The 27,983-nt window shown below is 49.0% G+C and overlaps 8 protein-coding genes across 8 annotated transcripts; 3 read left to right on the forward strand and 5 right to left on the reverse strand.

Moving 5' to 3' along the window:
• Positions 1-995: 995 nt before the first annotated feature.
• Positions 996-2,459, reverse strand: NUU61_003205 (uncharacterized protein; the record flags this gene model as incomplete). Its single annotated transcript, XM_056653787.1, has 1 exon — positions 996-2,459. The coding sequence occupies one exon, from the start codon at positions 2,457-2,459 to the stop codon at positions 996-998; it is 1,464 nt and encodes a 487-aa protein (XP_056514854.1).
• Positions 2,460-7,908: 5,449 nt separating this feature from the next.
• NUU61_003206 (putative ubiquitin conjugating enzyme (UbcB)) lies at positions 7,909-8,596 on the reverse strand (the record flags this gene model as incomplete). Its single annotated transcript, XM_056653788.1, has 3 exons — positions 7,909-8,225; positions 8,384-8,504; positions 8,570-8,596. The coding sequence occupies 3 exons, from the start codon at positions 8,594-8,596 to the stop codon at positions 7,909-7,911; spliced, it is 465 nt and encodes a 154-aa protein (XP_056514855.1).
• Positions 8,597-9,238: 642 nt separating this feature from the next.
• sec11 (signal peptidase complex catalytic subunit SEC11) lies at positions 9,239-9,949 on the reverse strand (the record flags this gene model as incomplete). The annotated part of the gene is made up of 3 exons (XM_056653789.1): positions 9,239-9,439; positions 9,500-9,536; positions 9,612-9,949. 3 exons carry the CDS (start codon positions 9,947-9,949, stop codon positions 9,239-9,241), a joined length of 576 nt encoding a protein of 191 aa, XP_056514856.1.
• Positions 9,950-10,289: 340 nt separating this feature from the next.
• NUU61_003208 (Cytochrome b5-like Heme/Steroid binding domain-containing protein) lies at positions 10,290-13,241 on the reverse strand (the record flags this gene model as incomplete). The annotated part of the gene is made up of 1 exon (XM_056653790.1): positions 10,290-13,241. One exon carries the CDS (start codon positions 13,239-13,241, stop codon positions 10,290-10,292), a length of 2,952 nt encoding a protein of 983 aa, XP_056514857.1.
• Positions 13,242-15,677: 2,436 nt separating this feature from the next.
• Positions 15,678-16,043, forward strand: NUU61_003209 (uncharacterized protein; the record flags this gene model as incomplete). The annotated part of the gene is made up of 1 exon (XM_056653791.1): positions 15,678-16,043. One exon carries the CDS (start codon positions 15,678-15,680, stop codon positions 16,041-16,043), a length of 366 nt encoding a protein of 121 aa, XP_056514858.1.
• Positions 16,044-20,987: 4,944 nt separating this feature from the next.
• Positions 20,988-22,784, forward strand: NUU61_003210 (uncharacterized protein; the record flags this gene model as incomplete). Its single annotated transcript, XM_056653792.1, has 5 exons — positions 20,988-21,214; positions 21,271-21,292; positions 21,356-21,429; positions 21,488-21,817; positions 21,881-22,784. Coding segments are annotated over 5 exons (1,557 nt in total), but the record flags the coding sequence as incomplete, so codon positions are not given.
• Positions 22,785-22,998: 214 nt separating this feature from the next.
• Positions 22,999-24,182, reverse strand: NUU61_003211 (putative RTA1 domain protein; the record flags this gene model as incomplete). Its single annotated transcript, XM_056653793.1, has 4 exons — positions 22,999-23,728; positions 23,793-23,942; positions 23,997-24,096; positions 24,158-24,182. 4 exons carry the CDS (start codon positions 24,180-24,182, stop codon positions 22,999-23,001), a joined length of 1,005 nt encoding a protein of 334 aa, XP_056514860.1.
• A 742-nt stretch (positions 24,183-24,924) lies between these two features.
• NUU61_003212 (uncharacterized protein) lies at positions 24,925-27,658 on the forward strand (the record flags this gene model as incomplete). The annotated part of the gene is made up of 6 exons (XM_056653794.1): positions 24,925-25,284; positions 25,331-26,393; positions 26,446-26,573; positions 26,626-27,150; positions 27,204-27,264; positions 27,327-27,658. The coding sequence occupies 6 exons, from the start codon at positions 24,925-24,927 to the stop codon at positions 27,656-27,658; spliced, it is 2,469 nt and encodes an 822-aa protein (XP_056514861.1).
• Positions 27,659-27,983: the final 325 nt, after the last annotated feature.

A 27,983-nucleotide genomic window follows, 5' to 3' on the forward strand; every position in this document is an offset into this window, starting at 1 on the left:
ATTCGTAGGATAGGTTATTACGAAGGTAAACTATATATAAAACTAAAAGTAGTATCTAAGTAATAATGTATAATTAATCACGAAGAACTAAATATATATATAAAGGAGTATTTTTATATATCTAGTTCTTTATATCCCTCGACATATTTATATAGATTACTTAATCTATTAAGATAAGTCCCCCGATCTATCGGTTGTGGGACCTTCGTACGAAGTCCTATACAACAAAGAAGCTCGACCTAAAGGCCTCGCTGGCAGAAACTGACCACCCTCCTCCTAGCGAAACCCCAACCTTCGCATAACCCCTTTTCTTTATGCCTCTTAACGAATCCTTCTTGTACCTAGGATGCACCATTAATTGATACAATTTGGTCCAATCCCCTAACATATCTTCAATGTTCTTGGAAGTGGGGCCGTCCTGGGAGGTTCATAAAACCCTATTTTTAAGGTATCTACTATATAAAAATATATAAAAAGATATAAAAAGCCCTAAATATCTAGATTTAGCTAAAATAAATACAATAGCTAAAAATATAGCTAAGAACTATATACTTTATAAATCTTGTATAATAGGTAAGGTATCTACCTAAACGGGTTAAATAGGTTAACCCATTGACCCGTGGGACGGGTCAAGAGGTCTGACCCACGACCCGCCCATAGGCTGACCCGTGGGTTGACCCATATAGGTTATCCGCCGGTCTGTCCAGGTCTAAAGCTACAGTGAGCATGTCATTATCTTTCCGCGTTAGAAAGACAAGTGTTTTCTTGACAGACCTGAAGGTAAATTGGTCAACCCGCAGATTATACTCGTACTGGAATGTAGTTAGCTTTGTTTTTCGTTCGGATCTAGCAGTCTAGTTGATGGAATCCATCTAAGGCGAAAACTTAATGAAATATAGATCGCTATCATACAGAAGAAGAAGAAGAAGAAGAAGAAGAAGAAGAAAAGTTCCCCATGGAAATATAAGAAACTTGGCAGTCATCCGACAAGTCCCTCAGGAACTCTTCTTCACCTCCTCACACTTCGTGAACTCATCTGTGAGATCCTGATCGTATATCGACTCGTCGTGGGTGAATATAGCAACGGTTTTGAGCGCCGGGTCGCCGCCATCGTCGGTATCAATATTCAAACATCCTGACTTCCCTTCGGCCATGTCTTTGGCGGGGCCCTTCTCCAGCTGCTCTTTGAGTTCATCCTTGGTGGTTTTGGAGGTGGCGATCTTGACCAGACTCTTCCAGTCGCGGCCAAACGTCGACGACAGCCGAAAGAACAGAGGCTTGTTCTTGTCATCACCCCCAATCACCTCTTGCTCCAGATCACAGTTGTCCAGCATGGGCGGCGGATTGCGTCGTCGGAGGATCCCTGCGTGGAAGTCCACATGGAGCGGTGTCGAGAAAATGTTGTGGATAATCATGGGCCGGGATCCGTCTCGCTTCCGTCGTTTGATCACAGAGCGGGAATACCACATTCGATGGCACATTTGGTTATCGCAATCTTCGTTAAACTCGCCGATCAGCTCTGGCAAGTCAAACCCAACTGCTCGCCGGGTGTTCTGGTTATCGTCGTCATCGTCGGGGAAGGCGCCCGGCACTTTATAGGGGATCGGTGTCAGATCCTGCACTTGCTTTTGGAGATCTTCTTTCTCTTTGTCGGCCTTCTTCTTGAAGCCTCTTAATCCTTTCTCCAGGTTAATGATTGCCGTTTCGGTCTTGATCCTCACATCTCTCCACCCTTCTACTGTCGCATGGCCCTCCTCGCCCTTCAACCACTTTTGCCAGTCCTCCAGGTCCAATTTCAAGTCCTTGGATGTAATTCGATCGGCGAGAGTGATGGATTGAGTCATGTTTTTTCCCGCTTGCTCGGCCAGGGACTTGAACTCATCGTCAAAGCCCTCTGAGATGTAAATTGCACTGGCACACCTTGGGATCCACTTGGTCTTCCACTCGTGAGATTCCATGATCCGCTTGTTTTTCCAAGCGGTAAACTTCTTGTCACTCTGATCCAGCATCATGTTTTGCAGTTGAAAGACCTTTTCATCCTCCAGTTTCTTCTTCGTTGCTTTCGCAATGTCCAAGGTGGCGTCCTGTTGTTTCCTCTCTTTCGCCCAATTATGCCTTTCTTCCGTCCAAAAGTAGAATTCCTTCTTTGCAATATCCGACAGGGCGATTGCCGTCACTACCGCCACATATGCAATGCAGACAGGTGGAGACTGAATTCGGAGACAGACACCCGCGCCCATGACAGCCAGCATTGATCCAGGGCCAGAAAACAGCATGGCAGTTGGCGGTCCTCTTTTGAAAATCCCCTTTCCGGTTGCATCTTCGAGTGTGTCAAGGATTTCGAGATCGCCTCTTGCTCGAATGGCCACCTCTGACGAGGACTGGTCTGTTGGGAGGGCGGAGAGGGTGCACAAAAAGATTGCCATGCAGAGGAGCAACCGTCCTAGGAGAGCCTGCATGGTAAATGAGAGAAGCAAGGCTAAGATAAAGATGAGGGGGCTTGCTTCTTTGGATTGGGTCTTTGGGGTAGAAACGCGGAGAGTGAGAGAAGAGGGCTTGGGCTGGTGGGATATTGTACGGTCTTTTAATACAGGATGGGGCAAGCGTTTCTTATCTATTCGTCTAGATATAAGTTCTGGGAATCGTTGAATTGCGTAATACTGAATACAGTAGCAATGACTACCTGTGCTGAGCGACGGGTGAATTTCCCACAACCGAGTCATATACATCTGTGTATATGTTGTCTCCACTACAGATCCACCTAGAAGTGAAATAATAATATATACTACTCCGTATAGCTGCAAGGTATTGTTATTTCCGCCTAATAGCCCCCAACCTGGAAGATGAGGGTCTCACAGTTCAGTCATCTCTGTGGAGCAACGGTCCACACTCACAACATCCCAAAGAGGAACATAGATTCCTGTTTTCTTATCGGGATTTGGGAAATTAACGTCTTGCACATCGTAAGAATTTCTTTTCCCTTCCCTTTCTTTCCGGGTTCAAAATTGGGTAGCTCGAGTGGAAGAGAGAGAAGAGATTTGTGTGTGTTTGTGTGTGTATGTGTGGTATATTTCATCATATCCTGATCTATGCATGTTCACTATCGTCCAGGAATTATATTTCACATCTTGATGCATATTGATTGCGCGATGCAACCATGCCCTCGGAGGTATAAATATTACGTCATGTTATCTAGCATAATCGTCTATCAACCCGAGTTCGTGCGAGTAATACTTGTGGGCATAATGTGCATAATGATGTGATAGTGAAAGGAATTACCGCGTGTCCCGCTCCAGTACCAATGTCAATGTTCCCAATTGAAACTCTCAAGTGGGGGTCTATAGTACAGTAGTTTTGGAGGCGGGCTATGATAACATTGAGACATTGTTTGAACATCACGTTTAGAAATTCCCTGGTGATTATTTAGCCTGGAGACTCAGTTCTTCTCGGGCTTATCTTTGGTACACTAAATTAGTCTATTCTAGCTTCTAGAAAGACTTGGGAAGGGGGGGCGCTGTTTTGTAAAGCTGTAGGTTTGTGGGTTTGTTGAATTGTTGGATTTCTTCTTTTCTTTTCTTTTTTAAGGGCTAATCCAAGGGCCCCGACTGAGACCAGAAATCCCACGTTGTGCTCAAGAAAAACAGAACAAGGTGTGCATGTTCCTTGATGTGGATCAAGTGGGACCAGTTCTGCTAACATGACTAGCGGCCGAATCCTTCCACATTGTTGCAACTACCTAATGTCCAGTTCTTCTTACTCTACAAGGTAAAATGCCATCAGGCTTCGAAAAGAGCTATACTGTGTGATTTTGCCCCTCAGAACTTCGTGAATAATATCAAGAAATGATGCTATGCACATTAGGCTTTCAGCCTTAGAAACTCAAGTGGGGGCAGGAAGCCTTGCTTCTGTGAGCTGACTCGCAAATCCTGCGAAGAACCACATCCTTATGTATGTATGACATTACTGTGATCACCATGGTATCAGTCACTCGGCAACCCGAATGGCCTAATCTTTTTTTGTTCGATGACCGGTGTCATGGGTGTTTCTGATAATGCTATTGGGTTTATTGGGTGTCTCGAGTCAGGTTGTGCACCAGGCAACACAATTGCTAATCCTTTGCCATTCCTCCTTCCCCCTGGGATAACCCCCACACCCTCCTCTTCACTCGCAATACTCCACAGTCTACAGGCTGGCAAGATTATGACGCGATAAATCGTGGTACAGGATTGGCAATATCCTTATGAGAACTCCAAGGGGCCCCAGCCCCCAAAGATGCGATACATACATCCACAGTGGGGGCTGAACTGCGGTGGTCCCTTTGTACTCCAAACGCAACCACCCCACTGTCTCCATAGGAAAAGGACAATGAACGGTAACGGAGGCTGACGTGGACATGAAAAGAGGTCATGATGGCAAGTTCCCGTCTCCGCCGATCGGAATCGCGGTGGAAAGAAATGTTGGTCTATCGGCAACGGGCGCCTTTTCCTGCAGAAATGGCTGAAATCAGGGTGACGTTCAGGTGGTAAGATCTGCGCGTTCATTTGTATAGAGTCACGGCCAATACGGGCCTTAATTTCCTTGGTGGACTGGGCTTGAGATAGTATCTTGTAGATTGCGTTATTAGTGAGGTCAGATATGATGGTATCGATGAGACACTTATGACTCGTAAACGAGTTCTATTATATTCGAAGACGGAGACCATATCCATGGATTTTCTTACTTATAGATGGTACTCATGGTAGTCAGAAGGCTCTTGTTCGCTTGTTATCATGCTTGATGTATTACTCCGCTCCCCCTCCCCCTTTTTGGTTTCCTTTTGTTACTCGCCGGCTTTTATCTTATCCCTGGAGTCTCAAGGAGTATACAGTGCATATTTTGACTACTATACTCCGAGGCAGATGGTCAGCATTGGGCTCCACTTGACCAACTTGATATGGGGTTTCAATTCTAGTGTTCTGACTGGCTGACATGCCTCCAATCGAGGCGTGCGATGCATGAGGCGGGGATTGAAGCGGTCAAAAATATTATCTTGGTAGTCAACCATACGAGATGGTTAGTCATGGGCCTAACTAATTTTAGGACTGCTGTCCACAAGTATGGACGGCTGCTTTTTTTTCGAATTTGCTTTCGAAGCTCGCCTATACATCTTGAAGCTTTTTCCAGCTTGATAAAAAAAAATGAATAAGATAACGGTGTTCCATAGCAAAACGCATTAATTTAGTATTTTTATTATTCCTTTTTTTTCCCTTCGAGTTCTTCAATCATTCATCTTCGTCTAGTCCATATCCTCCACATTCATACAGAAGAATCCCGGCCACGTAAAGAGTAGCAGCAGGTCTTGCAGCAAGAAATAAGAGAATAGTGTGAAATAAATGAAGATGGAGTAAATTTCTGCAGTTCACCTTAATAGGGCTAAGCTAGGTATGACTAATTACTAGGTATACATTAGCGGGTTGATAGCTCACCCCCGAAACGAATTAGTCTGAATTGCGAAAGCGATTGACCTAAAAATTTGATTTTGAACTTTTTGGGGAAGTTAAACCCGTAGCAGATTCGTCCTTGAGTACACGGTTCTTCAAAAAAAAAATTATATACATGGTGAAAAACAAACACAGGTTTATATCTACCCCAGAATATCAAGAGCCCGCTCTTTCCAATTAAGCATACAGAGAAAAAATCCTTGTAGCAGAGACTTTTTACATTATCACACATCCACATCCAGCTTCAGCTTCCACTTCGTCGTCACAGACATCCCCTGGCTGGCTGGAAATGAGACGTACCGGCCAACGATCTCTTTCGTCCGGATCATGCGATGCAATGTTTCATGTTGTCTCGTCTCAGGTCGAATCTACTGAGTACTCTCGCATAAGAGATTGTAGTTCTGTCGCAGAGCCATCAAAGTCGGACATGGGGGTTGGGAACTTTTTTGGCTTTGGGGGCAAGCCCGCCATGGAGGCAGCTAACCCGGCCGCTAAGGGGGTGGACACGGAAGTTCCAGTCATCGTCGTTTGAAAAATATCGTCCCGACGCACCTGGGCATGCTGGTGGTCACCACGAGGAGCGGCACACTTAACATCCTCACCAATCTCCCAGAGAGATCCCTCGGGGGGGGCACCTTGGAGATCAGACTCCTGCGACCCAACTGACCAGCCATGCCAACCAGTGTCATTCGCGGGAGCTGTTGGTGCCAGAGCTGCGGGTATTCACCAAGTTCATCAGATTCCCCCCGGTCAGTCATGAGTATTCCCCGCAGAAAGGTATACCATGGCCACTTTATCGAGCTTCTGCATGAGGTCTTTGAAGTGTGCCCTGTTTTCTGGAGTCCACAGTCTCTCCACGAATTCTGTCTACCTGCCGGCAGACATACTGACGAAGGGTTCCCCGCTGATCTCGAGGTCGACGAGCCGAGTATCCAAGATATCGCGATAGACGAGTTCCAGGCCCTCGAGAAAATTGTCGTCGTATTTCTTTCGCTACAATTCATTGGGAAACCCCTTCTCTACTGACACACCTGAATTTAGGCAATCACCAGCAGTGCGTTTTTTGCAACTCCGAACTTTTCTCCAGCGATAAGTGATACAACACAGGTTCCATGAACAGCCACCTGGGCTCATGGCGTAGAGTTTGATATTCCGGGATCGGTGTGTAAAATCCCGTAACGATGACATAGACGGTTGAGCCTTCGCCGGCGGCTTTATGATGATTTTAGGTAAAGGGCTCCTTCCATTTGAAACTCTTTCTTTAGGCCGCGAGGTGCTTGTCAAAAAGATTGGTGCATCGTGCTGCAGAGGCTTGTCGAGCCGAGGCCTCTTTTTATGTCGTTGGTATCTTCGAATGATTCGGTGCTTGAGTATCTTTGGGCCGGTAGAGTATGGGTCACAGATGCAGTAAGCGCAAGGATGATCACCCCCAACCAGGCAAATGATATAGCTAGGCGCAACGAGAGCATCATGCAAATCACGCCGCAGAACTGGAGTAAGCTGGACAAAATAGTCCAAGAGGAAGGGATAAATGAGCCATCTCTAATTTTTGTGGTACCACTTCTGATCTCATTAATGATCGCCAGCAGGCACAATATTGGAAACTAAAAAGAAATAAAAAATGTCTATACTTGAGTCTGGGGGTTCCACCAACAGTGTTTGGCCCCTTCCTCTATTTATTCACACACAAGCCTTGTCGGGGTCTGCAAAAGATGCTGAGGGTCTTGGAAGTTTATTTTACTTGAATCAATCGGTTTTATGCAGCCTCTTAATTGAGTCTTCTCCTCTAGCTCGTGCCTTGCAGTCACCCCCAAGCTCCATCAGCCCTATCGTGCAGCACGGCGACTAAATATGTGGCAAGTGTCATAAAATTGGGGGTTCATGGGGTATAACTTTGTCATTATACAAGAATAGAAGTCATCATAATAAAACATCTCCAGCATTGGACTATCGGTTTGATTATTGGCACCCTTTTTGAGTGTATTTCGGTACATTATGGTAGAGAACTGTACATGCGATCTACACACAGGACTTTTGGAAGAAACTCAAGCCTTTTCAGGACAAAAGTCAGGCCAGGCCATTTGATGGTCCGGCTAAGTGGGTGGTATGTAGTATATGGTCTTACATGGAACCACCTATGGAGGATTTCCAGACTGCTACTTATAGATTTACATGTAAAGTTAGGAAAACGATGCATTTTGATAGATCTTATGTATGCTATTAGACAACCCCATTTGATCCATGACAAGTAAACAAGGACCTGAGTTATCCTTGGCTTGCTCTGAGTTTTTCGCATGGAAGTCGGGAGATGGCTACATTAAAAGCCATGGACGCCATGTTCAGATGTACATAATCCCCCCGAGTTTACAAGATACACATCATTCAGCTTTGCAACTCAAACCCATCGCCCCCGCCCACCCCAGCCCTGCTATGAGGTCGCATATTGCCGAGTCCAATCGCGCGCGATCTCCTCGAAACGTTTGCGGTCATTCTTGTATTGTTCCGCGATCCTTCCCTCGACGGCATCATCGGGCATAGGCTCCGCCAGCAGCTGGCGCGCAAATTGCAGAACCGCCGAGATCTTGGAGCTGGGCTTCCACTCATCCGGCCGGAGCATGCCTAAGCACATACTACCCTTCTCGTCGGTTGTCACATTGGGATGGTATATTTTCGTTGCGAACGAGACTGCCGGCGGCTTGAATGGGTATCCGGTGGGGAGGAGAGCTTCACCCGGAATTTTCCTTTCTGTGGTTCAGTCAATGTCAGATCTAAGGGTTTCTTGTAGCCAGTATGGAGGTTGGCGAGACCCCTTCTTCGGAGGCCCGTGGCTTTGCTCCGTGTCTCTTGGGTTGGACCCGACAAAAGATTTGGCCGCGCAAGAGAAGGATATAATAGAAAAGCACGTACATGATATGGTGATCCATCGGGGCCTTCCATGTGGACCGTCCATTCGTACAGGTTGGATTCATCGGCTAGTTCGACGGTGATGCCCTCCGGCGGGGTCTCGACGAGTTCGGCCAGTTCCTGTGAAACACGGTTGTTCAGCGAGATGACACGCAAAATAATGTCTTTAGTAGAGAGATGGCTACCTTGGCTATGCGCTTCTGGCTGCCCATTTTGTGTGTTGACTTCGAGTTTGGCGGGGCGCGCGTTGAGTGCAGGGAGTTGGTGGGGGTGAAAAGAAGTGTGCTACACGCGTCCATACAAGGGCGTCTGCGATGCAGCAAAGAAGAATCTGGGGAGGGGTGATACCCAAGCAGATCGTGTGGAAGGGAGGACAGCAAAGATGCAGAGGGCAGTTGCCTGGTAGCTTGAAGCTCGAAGCTCCAGAAGTGCGGTGGGGCAGAGACGTCAATGATCGGTTGATGCGATGGTCTACTCTGTAGATCTCTCCAACACCTTGACGATTTTCAAGAAACTACAATTTTGGACGCGTGAATGTGCAATTGTGAAGTTCCAAGTGTCCTGGTCCCCCCTCAGTCCGCCCAGTGTCTAATCAGTGCTACTTTTTGTCCACCGATTTTACGCCTGCTTCAATCCCACGAGTATCGTGAAATGCTGACTCTCGGCACTACATCGGCGACGTTCTGGGTCACAGAGTATACATGGGATCGGCGAGGACCACCAGCAACACTGAAGCACAAGAAACCCATCGATAGGAGCACCTAATACATCCCGGACTCGGTCTACAGCACTGGTCACTCCAAAACACGCCAACGACGGCCCCAATTTATCAGTCATATTTTGGTGAATATCGATCATTCCCGCTGAAGCATAACCATTAATCCCATCAGCCCCAGCATCACCGACTTCAGCCAAGGGTGCTCGCTCAATAAGATTGTAACATAGCCCACCATAGGGATATACCCACGCACACTACCCACGATGTCTTCTTTGCGGTTTAGATAGTCCTGGCCCCGCGCATAAAGTTCGGTGTCGTCGGCAAGGTTGTTATCGCCCTTAGAAAACCCGTGGTGAGTTGACGGTAAACAAAAGGACGGGGCAAGTCAACATCATACCTTGGTCAAGAGCATGTGGGAGGTTGGTGCCGAATCGCTAGATCATCCAGTTAGCATTCAAACAAATTGCCAGGGCAAGGATCTCCCTCAATATGAACAGGCTTATACGTACACAGTGATCTCCTTCACTTTCTTCGCGCTGCCTTCCACCTCGGGGAAGGTCCGCACGACGCGGTGCACAATGGGAATGTCCTTGCCGCGCACATTGTACACAACGACCTCGCCCACTTCTGCTCGGGGGCTGCGGTTCCACAGAAACAACAGATCTCCGCGCTGGAAGGCTGGCTCCATCGATCCAGACAACACCACAACAATCGGGGAGCTGGATGCCGAAAAGACGGAAAGACCTTTCCATAGCATGAAAGCCGTGGAGAGAACAAGCGCAAAGTTCAAAACTTGCGCGACCGTCTGGCGGACATTGGTGACGCTGGAGGAAAGCGCTGATAGCATGGTGGGCGATTGGCGATCGAGTAATCGAAGGAGGATGACACCCAGGGAGAATTACTGGTAGAATTGGTGATCGAGGTTAGTACATTGTATTCATCAATCCAATAGAACAAATTAGGACCACGCACGATGACGATCAAGCTGGGATGGCGGAGGTCCTGAGAGTTGCGGAGAGGTGGCCTCGTTGAACTGAGTCCCGGCGCTGGGCATGGAGCTTCTCCGCCTTGGCTACTCTTCTCTCTCTCTCTCTCTCTACACTCACGCAACAAGAATCTTCCGCATTAAACTAAAACTCGTGGGATATCATTACTATTATTGTTGTTGTTGTCATCGTCATAAATATCTACGGGGTCAAAACATGACGGAATTGATATATACAGGGCAGCACGATCATCACAACCAGTAGGGCAACCACAGCGAGCTCGTCGTGCACCGAAAACCATTTGGAGTTCGGGTACAGCAAGCTCAGCTGCGTCTGGAAATCCTTGCAACGATCTTCAAGCTGCACCCATACATTTGCCGGCTCAAATGACTCAATTCCACCCTGGACAGATCGCTGAGTCTTCAAAATGCAATCGTGGAGGATGGTGTCAAACAATTCCGCGAATCGTGTATCGTCGATGTCGCCTTGCACGCAGCACGTCTTGGCCTGGTCGAAAACGGAATCGAAGTGGTCCCAGATCGGAGCGTAAGCTGCTCGAAGCCGAAGCTCTTTCTTCTCCAACCCTGGGCCGAAGTCTTGACTCAAAAACTGCCAACTTTCTTCTTTGAAGCTTCGAAGCGTGTCGTTCAAGTGCTGCATGATAAGGGATGCCCTCTGGTCGCCCTTGACAGCAGAGGAAAGAGACCATATACTGCCCCAGGTGACCAGTAAGCTGTCCGCAAAGACATAGAACGGCATTATTCGCCCTGGAGCGAAGTACGTGTTATTCGCGAGTACATTCTGCATCTGGACGACGCTGTGAAGTATTTGGATGCGATCAGAGGACAGAGGGCTATCTGGCTTGAGAGCACCGATGGCGTACTGCTCTAACTGAGCCGCAATTCCCTGACTGCCATCCCCAGAATGGACCTGGGCAAATTTGCGGTCTGCAGGCATGCCAGCACTTTCCATTAATGTCTTCACACCTCCAGGGTGAGTCGAAGCAAAGGTTGTTACATCAAAAACCACATTTCCAATGGCCAGCCAGAGGTCGTGTGGTTTGTTGTGGCGTGCAAGCTCCGCCATTGAGATTGTTGCTGCGGGCGTCCTGGTCAGAGTGCGGCCGCCAAAGCAGTCTTCGTGGTACCGGTCGAGGTCGACCAGACGCTGTGCCTGCAGCATAGACCGCATCGTCGTTCCGAAGCTCATGCTTCCACAGATATACATGTGTCCTTGCTTTTCAAACACATCGGATCGGATCTTCTCGTGCAAGTTCCGGATTATATCGTGTGCTTTGGCAGGACGGTTGTATTGCTGCTCTGTGCCATGCCGAACCACTCGCGCATTGCTCTGTGGTAAAGCACAGTACACCGTCAGGGGCAGAGCACGAGTTAGACCGACAATCTCAGCGAAGTAAGGGATATCTTCGCAATATTTTGCACTGATAATCATTATCACATCTCCCGTTCTCCTTCCCTCCTTTTGTGCATTTCCTCGCTGTCGCAGGAACCCCAGGAATGGACCTAATCCTACCCCCTGCGCGACCAGCAGCATAGGTGCCTCCGAATTCTCCGGGGACCAAAAATTGGGAGCCGGAGTCAGTCTTGTTTGGATGCGTTGCCCCGGCACACAATTCCGAAGGAATTCAGCGCAGAGGCCTCCCGATTGAGCAACTGTGAGAGAAACCTGACTCGCAAGACCACGTGTTTTGATATCTGCTACCGAGTAATGGCGAGGCTCTTGCGAAGCAGAGGAATCTTGGGTTTCGGGCCAAATCTGGATCCTGTCTCCAGCTCTGGCGGGCAATGGAAGATCATAAGCCAAGGTCACCACCGAGGCTTTTGTTCCGGACTGGGACACGGAGATGATAGTCGCTGGGAGAGTCTGCCGTTGTGTGCCAATGCGCGAAGAAATCGATTTTGTCAGCTGGCCATTAATTATAGCATCTAAAGTGACCTGGCCTCCCGAATGCATTCCGCCGGCTGTCTGTTGACGACCAGAAGCCTCTGCTATGGTGATCCCGCCAACCGCTCGCATCCGATGCAACTCCAGGAGCCAAATATATGTTTGGATCAGGACATCAAAAGCAGTGGCGGCAGTCGAGCCCTTGCATTTGTTTGCATATGATCGGATGCTATATCGACGATCGCCCAGGGCTTCGAGGAACAACTTGATCGGTGGTGGCAGTAGAATACGGCGCCGGATTTGTTGTTCGTATATCTCGTGGTTCACGTCTTCGATGCCGATAAAGGTATCCAAGGCATGGAACAGGGGCGAGTTGACCCCGCTGTTGTTAAGTCCCTCAGGATACAGCGGCCTCCCGATCTCCGGATAGGTTTTGCCCCAGGCCACGAAGTCGAGGCCATCCTTGGTATTCTGGCACCGAGTGGACAGAAACACTCGCGCGCAATCGATAATGCTACTCGTGATGTTGCACAGTTCTTGTGTGATCCCTCGCTCGTCATCAAACCCGATATACTTCTGGACGTTGGTCATGAATTCCAGTACTGGAGCGAAGGCGTGCTCCATCTCGCCTTGTGTACCTGCACTCAGATACTCTTCCGGGAATTTGAAGTATTCGATACGCAGATACGCCGATGACCCGGATACCTGCAAATTATTGAGAATGTCATCCCCCGCAGATCGATTCATGATGGGTCGGTTCAGTCGCGACGAGATCATCCTCCATGCCGCAACCAGGTCCGGTGGCAGCGAATTGAGTGTTTTTCCATCCCCGCGGTGCCGGACCTCAAAGGCATAACCATGAAGCAAAGTGCTGATGACGATCGACGCTCGGGTCAAGAATTGACTGGGTAGGGCATGCATTTCGTGGGTCAAAGGCGGCAATGAGTGAATAACCTTGCGGGCTTTTCCTTGCCGCAAAAGAAACGGCAGTCGGTGCAATGTCTCCTCCCATGGCGTGAAGCTGGCCGGCAACGAATTCGGCAGCTGGAAAGCAGAAAGAAACCCGGTCTTCCAGGTGAATGCTCCGTCTCTTCCGGGCCCGATTGTTACTTTTTGGCCGGCATGTCGGATGGTAGAATACGATTGACGCATGAATGGGTGGCTGGATGCAATGCTCGCAGCGCTCAGCAAGCGAGCGCTGCGAGGCTGAAGCTCACGGTAAGTGTTGGATTCGTCGGGGCCGGCCATGATCTTTTTTTCATATAGTCGAATGCTCCCTCTTCCCCAGCCTGCAGATGGGATCGAAGGAGCTGTCATAAACGAGTGGGCTCTTGTTTGACTCGTGAGTGATTTTTTTTTTTCATTCGCACTCTTCACTTACGCGGGACTACTGAACAAATTACTGTTTTATTTCCTTTTGGGCAGGATTTTGGACAAGACCGATAGATGTCGATCAACACGGGGGCCATAACCCAGATTGCGGGTGAACGCTTCATCGCAAGTGCCTCTCCATCAACCCCAGGTGGCCAGTCAATCAGAGTCGACAGACTAACGACCATGTCCTCTTGCTTGTATGATCATGTGGGACTGGGCCAATATTTTACCCACACACGTTTCTCGTCATTGGCTCTTAGGAGTTCCTCGGCGGTCCACTTTGACTTGATTTTCGATCAAGTTGGAGACGCATGGCGGAAGCGGCTCGAAGAAGTAACTCGAATTAGGTTGCATGATGACCTTGCACGCCAGTTAAAATCAGCCGTCACTACATCTACAAGAAACGCCGGTATATGCCATGCTCTTCGAAGAGGACATGAGCTCTAGAGCAGTTCTTCCAGGGGAACGCAAGGTGGAGTATATCATGTTCGTAAAGAGCTCTCTCTACAGCATAAAGATATCGATAATATCAAGTTGTTTAGCCCATCACGAGGTACGTATTCGAATAAAAAAAAGAAGGGAAGAAACCAAGGAAACAACCACCAATCTCATCGGCAAGTCCGCGCACTATTGAAGGTCCAAAGTTGGGGTACTTCGGCGCATCATGGCGACTATTATTTCCTCGGGCCTAACTAAAGTGGACCTGTTCCTCGCCCCCTTCTCTCATCGGCTCGCGGGTCGATGGGTAGTGGTGCGAGCACATAATGACCCAAAGAACCGGGATTTTGACCTAAAATTGGATCTGCCAATGCTTCACGTAACGAACTTGCTTGGATCATCGTTGAATTTACTGGTTTAGGTATGACTCTGCTCGCCCCATGTGGAGACGATGAGTTTCGTTCAACCGACCATCACAAGCTGATCTTCGCAAACCTCTCAGCTCACCAGGGTGGATCAGTGGCAATATTAGGCGAATTTATCACGCAAAACCGGGAAATCGAAGAAATATAAACCAGCTGAGAAGTGAGGCTGACACGTATGGATATAGTCTTGTGTCGATACATATAGACTTCCCAAATAATAAGAAAAATAATTAGTGAATAAAAAAATATATAGGATTTAATATTGGCTATCCCTTTTTCACAAAGCTACGCATCCGGATTCGTGGCCTCGAGTCCCCCTTCACCTTTTGGTGTTTGTGTTCTCCATTCTAATAACAATGTACTTTTTGTATGGGTAGCCCATACAAAAGGTACTTCCATCGGATAAAATCAATTATTTATTTATCTTTAAATTAAAACCCTAAATATAAAGACTTTTTATATCTATTAGAGTTTAACAATAAATCTCTGTTTTTAATAACTTGTAATATAGTTGAGATATATAAGAATTGACTAGATGTACCTTTTGTATCAGCTTAGGGCTTGAGGTCCCCTACTGTTGCTCATGCACAACCAAGTCGTCTACTAAGATCTTGCTTCTCAAATTCGCTACCGAGTTTCAGTCGAGCTGTCCAGGGCCTATACAACGAACAGACCATGCCGGTCGAGAAACGCCTCAGTCCTGATAGAACACATACTGGAAAAAAAAAGAAAATAAATAAAAGGCTAGAAATAAAAGAGAGTTGGCAATGTTATCAAGTGGAGCACAATTACTTCTAGGTCGTCGAAGGTATGATCATCAAGTAGTGACATTATCTCATTTCTCTTCAATGCAATCATAGTAACATGGACCAGAAGGGAGCCCCCTCCATCGAGACCAACATAACTCGAAGTAGGGGAAAGCCACTTGCCATCTGGAATTTCTCTTATTGGGACACACCACTCAACTGATTATACCCTTGTTCGAGGTGATTTGGTGCTTGCATGCGTTCAGCAAGTCCTCCGGTTTGCCATCGATGTACTTGTTGGCGTCTTTGAGGTGGGCTTTTTTGCTGAGTTCGGGGTAATCAAGGACAAAGCCAAGCCAGGCAGCAGGATCACCTCCATCTAAATCGAACTTGGTGCATGACAACCCAGGTTTGATCGCCTGATAGTATTCGTGGCCGCCCTGCTTGAAGGTCCCAAGTTGTTTCAAGCTGTCCCACCACCGTTCCTCGATTCCCTTGGGACCCATCATGCCCAAGAGGATCAGATCAACCAGGCTACCACCATATTCGGTCACGTAGCGGATATTGAATTTGAGCTTCTTGCCGTCAACCACTTTTTCCTCCTCGTCGTGGCAGTCCTCCTCATATGAAAATCGGCCAACCCCCAAATCTTCATTGTTCTTGATATCGCGTCGCACCAAGTGGTCCCGATAATCAAAGTCATGCGGTGTGATGCGAATGTCGTGGATGCGATTGAGCGGGGAGGAATCGGGTATGGAGTCCCGCTTCTTGATGCTCGACTCATGCGAGGTGTACCACATTCGGTGGCAATCTCCCTCTTCGCAGTTGGTGTTCTTCTCCCGGACAAGGACAGGAAGGCCGTCAGAACGAAGGCCTCGTCGCCTCCTCTTCGCGTCATTATCGGGATTGATTCCGCTGTTTCGGAGGATTTGAACCAAGAGGGCGGTATCGATATTGAACCCTTTGTCTTGAAGGTTCTTGGACATTATCTGCCAGTCTTTGGATTGCTTTCCGTGCTCGTCCTCGGCGGCTTTAATCTGCTTTTCTGCCTCGTCGCGGGCCTTTGAACGAGCGTCCATGTTCTGCTTCTTGTTTGATGCGATATTCAATTGCTTCTCGGCTTCATTGGCCGCATCTTCCCCCCGGTCTCCATCTTTGATGAATCTCTTTAGCTCGGTCAATCGGTTGGTGAAGTCGGTTGTCCAACTTTCGATGTCTTCCGCGTTGTTGTTCTCTCGTCGCAACTTCCGAATTTCCTCAGCCAACTTCTCATTACCCAGCTCCAAGCTTTTTAATTTCAACGCCCTTTCCGCATCATTATAAACCTCATCATTGTCTTCTTTGAGGAGTCTTCTTTCCCGATCCTCGTCGTCATGTTGATCCTTTATCCTCTTTCTTTTGGCTTCGTAGATCTCGTGGTTCATTTTTGATCTCTCAGACCGTCGCCTTAGGCCATAGTCCATCATCTCGAAGCCAAACGTGACAAGCCCAATGATCAAGGTTACCGCGCTAGGAATTCCCAGATAAAGAACCACGGCTTCAGCCTCCGGGGTCGGAATCCCATAGCGGACAACTGCTGCTGCGGTCACTCCGAAGCCCAGGAGAGCAACAAAGAACCACGATTGTGCATTGGCTGGTGGAGTGAGTGCTCTGGAATGGAGCGGGTTCTCGTGCTGAGAAGCCCAAGCCTCCACATCGCCAGGGTCTCGAACGGCCAGGGCGTTGGGTTCATGTATTGATGGCCCCTTTGGTGGCAGGGCTATGGCAATGACAAAGAGGAGTTGAAGGAAGCAAAGGATGCGAAACCAGCGCATCGTCGGAAGGGCGAGAAAGGAGGGCCGTTTCTCGGGCGACGATACGACAGTGGGATGGTAGGTGCCGTTGTAGAGGGCAAGGTTCAGAGAGGGGAGGTTTTCGTGAGGTCAAAGAGAAAATGAGAGGGGGGTGTCGGAGAGGATGAAGAAGAAGAAAGTAAGAAAAGTAAATCAAAAAGAAATCTAGACTCCTGAGCATAAATGAGATCAGTGTAATGCCGGTGGATTATTCCAAGGTTGGGTTATATAGATCCGAGGTATTATATATAGTATTACGCGCGGTATAAGCCAAATATTCTATATTATCCACCAAGATAGCCCCCAACCGGGGGCCGTGCATCACACCAGGGGGCCAACGAATTGTGATGTTGCAGAAAATAATGGACGTCACAATATTCAATCCCTCGCTCCAATCATACTCTGATTCTCGTCATCTTGCATACATCTTGGCTTTGTTACCCGATCGACAGGCATCATCATACCCTGACCAGTATATTCCTGATGACATACACACTCTTTCTTTTGTGAATACCTCCTAAAAACTTTTGATTGTAGCTAGGACTTTTTCTAAGGTATGAGCTTGTAGATACGTACAATCAACATGATATAGTAGAAACCCTTGAATTGGCAGTCTAAATTAATAATAGAAGAGGTGACGGTCGATTCAGGGCAGGAATCCTGATTTGGTTATAAATGTCACAGCTAATGCAAGCGGGTCTTAAGTTGGCACTATGGGGCATGCTATGGAGTATGTCTAGGTGGCTTTGTTCCACAAATAATGTACATGCTAGTCGACTCGATTCCGCACGTGTTAGACTTGTGGGTCAAAATTGTTACTAGGGCAATGAAGGAGTGCGGTGTGGTCTCTGGAACCACATGGGGCCCTTATATTTTTTTCCCCTTTGCTATTGTGACTTGTTCTCTGAGATCAGAAATTCAAGGCTGAGACAGTGTCTTTAATAGAGATGACATTTTAACCCAAATAGTATACGCTTGCATTTGTCAAATCCTTCAGGGAAGATAGGGAATAAACTTACTATAGTATATCTGCATGGGGTTGGATCCTGTCATAGTTGAAACGGTAATTCTCCTTCTTCTAATTCAAGTTAAAACGCAGGAAGCTTTCACTCTACTGTATCAGAAGTATGTGGACTGGCCCCCCTAGGAAAGACGAGTGGGTCTGGGGCCGGCCCCCATTTGAGGCATAAGAGTTGCTTTATCATGGATATGTATCCGGAGTGATGATCTTCGGGAAATGATAGGAGAGTCGGCTGGCCGTGTGTGTCTCCGGAGGCGATCCCCCTCCAGTAATACATGCATACATGCATAACGCACTGAACCCTTTAGAAGGATGGAAGGATTGGCGAATTCCATAGAGCGTAGGGGTAATCAACTCATTTCTATGGAGAAAACGCAACCCCCCCCACCCACACCCCCAAGTTTGGGGGCTGGGGGTTTTAGTGGTTTCTGGAGTACTCCAAATGCCCCTCTCTCTATCTCTCTTTTACCCCCTCTCCCTTCCACTCCCCCCACTTTCACTTTTTCGGGAGGGTTTAGCCTAGGGCTTACAGGCTGACGAGGGGACTCCAGAAGAATCCAGGAACAAGGCTGCATGGCGAATTCTTACATCCAATCAACCCATCTCGGATCTCGGCTTTGGTGCAATCAGAGTGTCGTATCGCACCACTCCCCTTAGAGGTGGAGCTAGTCCCCGTCGGACATCCGACCTTGGGGGTGCCCGGCGTTCCTTGCGGTGAGAGAACTGGTGGTTTATCGGCACGGGCGGCCTTCAGGATTCGACTGTGGGATCTACGGTTGCAATCAACCATAACCATGGAAGTGATTCCTGCACCGAGTTACGCGGATCTTTTGACTTGTGAACATGGAGCTTTATTGGGCTTTCTATACCCCTCGTCGTAAAATAGTATATATATAGCTATGCTTATATGCTACTTAGGTACTAGGCATAATAATATATCTATAAAGCTATTATATGATTAGGGAGGTCTACCATAGCGATATAGCGTTCTTAGTAGCAAACTTATTTAGAACGAGGGGATAGACAACCAGGGTATCCGTATCGCAACACCGCTCCAAGGCTGGCCTATTCCCATGACATCATACATAAATAGGGCGCTTATATGCATGATATGATATACCCCCTGGAAGACTGCTGCTCAATCCTAGCCCTCTTATTGGACATCAATTCCCATTATCTAATCGTCTTTCTTCTATCTAAGGATGTAATCCGAGTATGAATATTGGGCTAGAAGACTGCAGCAGGGCAATCAGGGATCATCAAAAGTAAGACGGAAGCAGAGAAAGGAATCAATTAATGATGACACAAGACATCTCGGGAGGATTCTCTCTCTTTGTGCGATATCGAAGGCGGTGGAAAGGATGTCAGCACCATCCAGCATTTCTCTCCACATTTCTGCCCCCTTGGGCCCCACGTGACCCCACCTGCTCTATAATAGGCGTATAGTTGGTGTATAAACGCGCGGCCCCAACTCCTTATCTTTCGAGTTGGAGTAGTGTCGGTCCAATATTACCACTACGCCGAGCGAGAAAGCTATTTACATACACAGCAGGCCGATGTTCAACGTGCCCGAAAAGGTGAACTTGGCGAGAGCTATGGGGTGTGGAGATGTTAGACAGATAGAGGCTGTATGTGTGTACGTACTCTATGTGATAGATTCTCCAATTATTGAGGATTGTTTATTAAAATATATTATTCAAATATAGCAATCCTATAATCTTATGTTAGAGCGAATGCCGATCAATGAAGGTGAAAGTTCAAAAGTTGTTTTGTATCCGAATATAAAGTACCAGTGGGCAGGGCCCCCCCCGAACCCCCAGCATTAGCTGGCCGGTAAGACGTAGACCCCGCCTACGGCTAGTATAATATAATAAGATCTATTTTCTGTCTCTCTCTATATATTTTTTTCTATACAATATTATATATATATATACACTAGGGGGCTACCGGCCCCCTAGGACCCCCGTCTGATTTTTGAATAGACGATCAGTAGAGGGATAGTTCATGCTTCTTATCACATAACTTATCACGTGAGCAGCCTCCGAGATTTTAACTATACCAAAACCTGGTTTATGCAGGGTACAGGGCTACAAAAGTCACTGATGACGATTCGACTTGACCAATCAGAGCGCCAGAATCCGGGTTAAGTCACATGACATACATTGAGCCTACCTTGGGTTAAAGAGGCAAAGGTCAGGTGATCCGGGATGGTTGTTTAGAGTGCTTCGCCTCGCTCCGCAGTAAAATATAATCCACACACGACTTCACATACCGCACCAAAAGGCTATAGGTATACGATCGAGAGAAATGAAGTAAAATGCTCAAATTGCGTGATACTGGAGAGGTGACTTCCAGCCCCCAATGATCGGCCCCTATAGTTAGTTGTCTTGCCACCTCTCCACCGGGATGCCCACCGGGATCCCACCGGGATCCCGCAGGCAGCGACTTTTCTTCGGCTTCAGTTCGGTCGGAGATATGGTCCGAACGGAGTTTTATTTAACCCAGCCTGCCCCCTTAACATTATCGGTGAGGCCCCGGGGGTTATCATGCTTGGGGCTGAAATGCAAGGATTGACATGTCTCGCCATTCGACCTGGGTATATTATGTATATATATAGATCGGGGGGATGCAAGGTACCCGTGGAACTCAATCGATTTGACAATCGGCTGGTCCGATCGCGCCAAAAAAAAAAAAAAATACTTCGCCCTTGAAAATCCACCATCTTCCCCTGTCTTCCCTGTCTCCCCTGTCTCCTGTCTCCTTGATTGTCAAGAATGCAAGTAATCTACCCCTGCAAATCCTAATCACTGGATTGGAATTGGAATTTGTCGTTCCTTGAGGATGGAGCTTGGATTTCAATAGTGTCATTTGACTCCCGTCTTTGATTGGAAAATGTGCCTCCTTTCCGCATGCTGTCTGTAACGTGTTGTCCAAACATGGCCGACTCTCTCCACGATTCATTGACATCGTCAATCCCATCCCCCCCCCACTGGATCTGCCAGATGTGCAATGTCGATCGCAAGGGGGTGGCTTCATTCTTCGGGGTACATTGAGCTTGTTTAAAGAAAAGCCCTCCCCTGCCAATATGAATATGTTGAACCGTACTGCTGGCTTGACTGTGATCGATCTGGTCATGGTTCATTGATCCTGCAATTAGCAGTCGTGACGACTCTTCTCAACTGCCTAAGATGGAAAACAGACGACTCACCATCACCGAAGAGCCTAAGCCCTCTATCCAAGAGCGACTGCAAAAGCACTGTCTTGACGTCACCCCGGATGGCCAATTTGTACGATGGTCGCGGGATAACCCCCTATTCCCGCGCAATTGGTCCATAGCGCGCAAGTCATACGATGTGGGAGTCATTTGTCTGTTGGATCTTGTTATGTACGGCCTGCCGGCGTGGAGAAGACCTTGAACCCTGCTAATGTGGTTGTATACAGAACAGCCACCAGCACCGCGGGAGTGAGTCGATCCTTTGATATATTAGACATTCCCAGGCCACTCTGACATCTCCCACTTCGCTAGGCCGGCGCTGCTGCAGAAGCCAAGCATGAGTATGACATGCATCACACTTTGGCCATCTTTTGCTTTGTGACCGTGTAGGGAGATGTTCCCCTCTGGATCTCAATAGTGGCTGTTCATCTGACGCTTTGGCAGATTCTTGCTCGGCCAGGTGGTGGGCACTATCGTGTTCCCTCCGTTTTCTGAGTCCTTCGGGCGCAAGAGAATGTATATGATCAGTGCACTGCTCAGCAGTATCTGCTGCATGTTCGTCGGACTAGCCCATTCTTTGCCGGCGATCATCATCCTGCGCGTGGTGGCAGGGTTACTCTCTGCAATCCCATACACTATCATAGGAGGCAGCATCGAGGACATGTTCAATTCCCGGGGTCGTATTTGGGTCATTTTTGCCTGGACAGTCTCATCCAACATTGGCCTGATTATAGGGCCCATCATGAGTAGTCACATCATTGCTGCTCTGCACTGGTATGTTAGATCTTGTCTTGAGGGGTTTTGCTAGCCCTCGGCCCAAATTCTTACCCTTTGCAGGAGATGGGTGTTCTATATCTACGCTAGCATCATCGGTATCGTCACCGGCCTCCTCCTTCTAATTCGCGAGTCTCGTCCATCCTTCCTGCTCGCCTATGAGGTGAAACACCTCCGGCGCAAGATGCCAAACATCCCCCCAGCCTTGAACTACGACCACACCCCGGGCCTGTCCACCTTTATGACAGAAGCCATCTTTCGGCCCGCGCAGCTCTTCATCTATGAGCCCATCATCATGACCATCGCCGTGATGATTGCCGTAGCAATGTCCCTGATCTACATCTTCACCGAAGCACTCCATCCCATCTACGAGTCCATGGGCTTCTCCGCCTCCGACGCCTCGCTTATCTTCACAGCCATCGGCTTGGGAACATGCTTCAGCGCGCTGACCCGCATACTGGACCACTACCTCTTCAACCGGCGCCAACGCCACGGCCACCCCATCCGCCCAGAAGACAAGCTCGTCGGCCTCGCCATCGGCGCCCCTTGTCTAGCCATCGGTCTATGGTGGTTCGGGTGGACGATCCCGCCCGAGGTGGAGGGCTCCGAGATCCCATGGATTGTGCCGACGCTGCCCCTTGTCCTGGTCGGGTATGCGCTGACGGAGCTCGACACTGTCTTCTATGGCTACATCTCCGATAGCTACCTCAGCTACTCGGCTAGTGCGCTGGCTGCTATTGCATTTCTGCGGGCGTTGCTCGCCGGCACTTTTCCGCTGTTTACGCGGCAGATGTTCCATGGCCTGGGTGCTAATGTCGCTGTCTCGGTGCTGGCGGCGGTGGCGACAGTGTTTTGTCTCGTGCCGCCGTTGTTTCTGTGCTATGGGGAGCGGATTCGTAGGAAAAGTCGGTTTGCGAGGTATAGCTGGCAGATTCAGGAGGTTATGGTAAAGGAGGAGGATATGTGATTGGAATTTTCTAGATTATCAAGTAGATGTTGCGCAAATACTAAGTAAATTCTCACAGATCAATATTCAGTGGTAGAGAGTATATCCACATATCGGTACAAAGTGTATAATCTAGAGAAAAAAAAGAAAGAAAGGAATGAGAATCGAAACAGACAAAAAAAGCAAAAATCGATATGAAAATGGACACGCTTCTTATCAGTCTTCCAAGGCAATCTCAGACCTGCGCCGGACGAGACCCAGGAATCGCCTCATTCACCTCCCAATACTTCACCTTCTTACCCCGGTTCGTGATCAAGCCAATGATATCAAACGGATCGACCAAAGTCAGAACCCAGGGACGAGGATCTTCATACCCCGGGCCCTCGATTTCTGTCACGCCGTCTTTGGCGAGATAAATCTTGTTGGAGTGCGGCAGCGACTGCATGGGATGCAAGACATTGAGCAAAACGGTATTGGTGAACATGAACATCACCTCAAAAACCCAGAAGAACCACTCGTTCTTGATGATCGGGCTGACATGCTCAGCGTCGGCGCTGGCACTGAGATTCGCAGCCGTGAAGTACTCGACGGTGCGGTAGATCGTGCGGATCGTGATCAGCGTGCAGCTAGAGTACAGAACCCACAGTGTGCGCTTAATTTTGTGGTTCAGCACGCCATCGCGCGAGCAATTCCAATGGAATTTGCCTGCCAGCCCAGTGAATCCTACCATCAGCGCGATCTGCATGATCAGGGCTGCCTTGAGAAGCGCTTTCCCGGTGTTTTGGTCGCTGGTCGAGGCGTCTGAGCTTGCAACTCGTGCTGCTCCGTTGGCCGTGATGGCCTCGATGGCGATGCCCAATGCGACAAAGGTCGTGAATACGCGGCCTGGGTGGATGGGCGAATGGTAGGGGATGTAGTAGAGCATGCGGCCTAGGATAAAGTAGTTGGCGCCTTCATACACGGGACTGTCAGAGTTCAAGTGTCACATTAGCGTGAGTATTCCAATGCCATTAAAAAGGGACAACTTACGGCCCAGCCAGCAGGAGAACGGTGCTCGAGATAAAAACACCCACATTGCCCCATTGTCCGAATGCGCCGATGGCGCGCATGATAAAGCCCACGGTAAAGAGGAGGGCCGACCATGGCAGTAACCCGGTCACTTTCCAGGACTTATACTTGCTACCCAGATGTCAGTTTCTCCGGGTGTGTCGGCGTTTCACCGAGGGCGCATACCAGCATTGGTAGAAATGCATACTCCCCGAGGCCGCGAACAGGATCGCAAAAGCGATCGCGGCGCCTTTGTTCGGGGCATAAAACCAGAGACTGCCGTCTTCTGTGCGATATTAATATTTTGTCGTAACAGCCTCTGTGTATGAAGTTGAGGTGGAACTCACGGTATGAAGACCGTGGCTCGAGCATGGTGGGTATCGTAGTTGTGTACTTGGTTCAACAGTCAAAGACAGGATATATATTGGAGATTCAAACAAAGCATGCAAATCTTGATGAATGTAATCGGATGTATTTTTTACTGAGATATAAAACACGGGGGGAGAAGGAGAAATATATACACCTCTTCTTCTAGCTCTAATGTCAGCTATGGCTCGTGAAGCACAAGCGAAAACGAGTTGCCTCATGCAGACACGCCTTCTGCTCTCTGCAGCCAGTGAGAGTGACCCCAAAGATGGGGCAGTGAAAAGGGCTTCCCGACTACGCCCCTTGAGTATGGCGCAGGGTCAAATACGAGATGATCGGGCCCACTTGATCGACGCAACCCAAGGCTTGAATGATGCTTGGTTGAAAATGCACTTGCCCAGGTGGTGATGGAGGATGACTCATTCTACGGGCTTGCCTGAAGATGGCAAGTCTCGTATGGAAGTTCGTGGCTGAGCCGTGCGGGTTGATCAGTGATCTGAAGAACATGCGGCCATCAGAAAAGTGAGATCTTGAGTTTTGATGGTTCTAATTATTCTGACTATCATAGTTATCAACCAGATATCCAAGTAGAGTGCTTGGGTAAGTGGCAGATGCATCAGGTACATACTGCGTTGCCCTGACAACCCCGACACACCCCAATGAGGCAGGTGCCATGGAGATCTGTGGACACTCGCCTTTTTTCGACTTCGACGCGACTGCTTCTAGACAGCATCTGCACACTGCCAAAATGCCTTCGAAACAGCCCCAAACCTCGCTGTTCCAAGTCTATCTTCGTCTGCGCCCGCCTATTTCGCAAAGACACAATGAATCCGAACGCTTCCTTGCTGTCGAATCTCCCGAGTCTGCAGACAATGGGGAGATCGTCCCAGCAGTCCCGACCCATATCACTCTGCAGCCGCCCAGTGACTCGAGAAAACGCGCAATAGAGAAGTTTGGCTTCACAAAGGTCTTCGAAGAGGCTGCGTCGCAGTTGGATGTGTTCCATGACACCGGAATGGAGCCGTTGCTCCACGGAGTTTTGAAGGAGGGCCGAGATGGCCTGGTTGCTACGTTGGGAGTCACAGGCAGTGGAAAGGTCAAGTCCCCAGTAGCAAGACGGGAGTCATTGGTGCTAATTTTACGGGTGATTGCAGAGCCACACAATACTTGGATCCAAAACCCAGCGTGGAATGACCCAAATGGCCCTCGATGTGATCTTCCGGTCTCTGGAGCCCACCGTGAAAACCGAAGATGGAAGTATCAGCCCCATTATGCTCGCCTCGCTGGCCGCATCGGACACCTCTGAGGCACAGCTGTTTTCAGCCCCAACCTTCCTGGAAGCCGTGTACGGCGAACCAAATGGTGACCGCGGTCGCAACTCAAGGGCTCAAACCCCCATGAGTCCGTCTCGCACTCACACCCCCTTAACGGTACGGAGCCCTCTTGCCCTAAACATCTATCAAGGATCGCCAACCACGCGGCCGGATACACCTGGACCAGGTCTCCCTATGCCATCCATGAAACCTGGAAGCCCCCACAAAGCGGACGCAAATCCTCTCCCCAGTTCCAATCGGACAGAGCGATACGGCCCTGGCCTGTCGCTGACTGAGCAGTCTGGAAGGATCGCCCCGGGGTTTTCATCCTTTCTTCCCTTCACTCGCCCGAACCTACAGGAATCACGTTTTGCTAAATCTCGACTTTATGTCTTCAAGGAACCGACTCCGGCATTGATTTTCCCTCGCCGGAATGTGCGTGAGCGACCCAGTGTACTGCCCAGACTGCCTGATGTGAGCCATCTTGCCGTGGACATGAACCCGAATTCGGACTATGTCGTTTTGGTTTCCATGTACGAGGTGTACAATGATCGCATTTTTGATCTGCTCTCACCGGCGATTACTACCGGGCAAGGAAACACCATGTCGCGTGGGAACAGTCAAAAGGATCGCCGACGCCCGCTGCTCTTCAAACCAACCGAAGGTTCTCCAGACCGAAAAGTCGTGGCCGGCTTGCGCAAGATTGCCTGCAGCACCTACGAAGAAGCATTGGCTATTCTGGATGTTGGTCTGACCGAGCGAAAAGTGACCGGCACAGGGTCCAACAGTGTGAGCTCCCGAAGCCATGGCTTCTTCAGCCTCGAGGTCAAGAAGCGGTCATACAGCAAACGAACGGGCGAGGTAAACTGGACAGGAAACGCACTGACGGTTGTGGACTTGGCTGGTAAGCTGCTTTCCCAAACACCATACAAGTTATTCAATGCTTATGAAGACAGGTTCTGAACGAGCGAGAAATGCAAAAACGGCCGGTGCTACTCTTGCCGAGGCTGGCAAGATCAACGAAAGTTTGATGTATTTGGGCCAATGCTTGCAAATGCAGAGTAATATTCAAGACGGAGCCAAGGTATGTATCACGGCTGAGAATTTCCTTGTGAGACGAGTGCTCATATCTCCAGACTGCCCTCGTGCCATTCCGCCAGTGCAAACTCACGGAGCTCCTGTTTTCCAATTCCTTCCCTTCGCCAAACCAGATGTCCCGTGGCCACCACCCACAAAAGGCGGTTATGATTGTGACGGCCGATCCTTTGGGGGACTTCAATGCCACATCCCAGATTCTGCGCTATTCCGCCTTGGCCCGTGAGGTTACTGTGCCACGCGTGCCTTCGCTGACGGAGTCAATCCTCTCGACCGGATCTGGCAGAGGCCGATCCGCTAGCGGACGCACCTCCCCTCAATACGCATCAGGGGAAGAGCTCGATCGGGCTACCGCCGAGATTTCACGGCTGACACAAGACTGTCATGGATTTGCTCTGAAGCTCGCAGAAGAAGAAATCGCTCGCTCCGAGGTCGAGATGTGTTTGCAGGCTGCCGAGGAACGATGCATCATGATCGAGCAAGAAGTTCGAGAAGAGTGTTGGGCTGAGATGGACGAGAAAATGGAGGAGGAAAGGCGACGCTGGCAGAATGCCTGGGATGAGCAGGTAAGTTGAAACGCCGTGACCGGAATGAGTTGGCTAGTGCTAATTGTTTCCAGATTGGCCGCAACGACGAGCACATCGATAAAAAGATCGAGCTTGTCTCTCGCGGGTTCCACAGTAAGTACACTCAGCTTCCAAGGAGCTCTCTAATGGTTGGTTCTGACATTTTCCTTTTTTAGTCTATGAAGACCCCGAGCCATCTGCAGACGAGCGCGTTGAAGACCTCGAAAATGAGAACGATCAGCTTCGCCGCCGTATTGCTACCCTCGAGCGTGAAATCAACAGCCGGTCTCCAACCCGCAAGCCTCGGCCCAAGAACCTTGCGCCTCCTCGATCGTCGAACTTACTGGGCCGAGAGAGCGATATCGAAAACGCACTGCAGCGCATGGACCAGCTGAAACTCACGGACAGCATGTTCTCCCCTGCCTCCCCAGTGGCTTCGTCGCCCGGCAAGAAGCAAAGAAAGATGGCGACGCGGAAATGGGACCTGGCTCCCGAGAGCGAGATCTAAGAAGCTTGGATGCCTTCATGACTTACGATTTATCTTCTCTTCTCGCACTGTCTTGAATATTGCTTTTCTTTTGTTTCATCAGTTACGTCGCGAGCTCTCTCGGGCTAATTGGATATGGGCACAGATATCCCCGGCTGAGGCGTTCTGGTACACTTGATTGATATCTTGTCATGAGTGATAATGTTACAATTCGCAATTAATGACTGCAGATTCTTGAATATAGTACATGCTATGCTAGTTCATAAAGCCCCCTTTCTCTGGTGGCACTCCCATGTCCCCATGCTCCGACAACCCTTTCTCTGAACGCCAGCAGAAATAGACCTCA

The sequence above is a fragment of the Penicillium alfredii genome (assembly GCF_028826965.1).
Source record: "Penicillium alfredii strain IBT 34128 chromosome Unknown utg000004l_segment0_segment0, whole genome shotgun sequence".
NCBI classification, from domain to species: Eukaryota; Fungi; Ascomycota; class Eurotiomycetes; order Eurotiales; family Aspergillaceae; genus Penicillium; species Penicillium alfredii.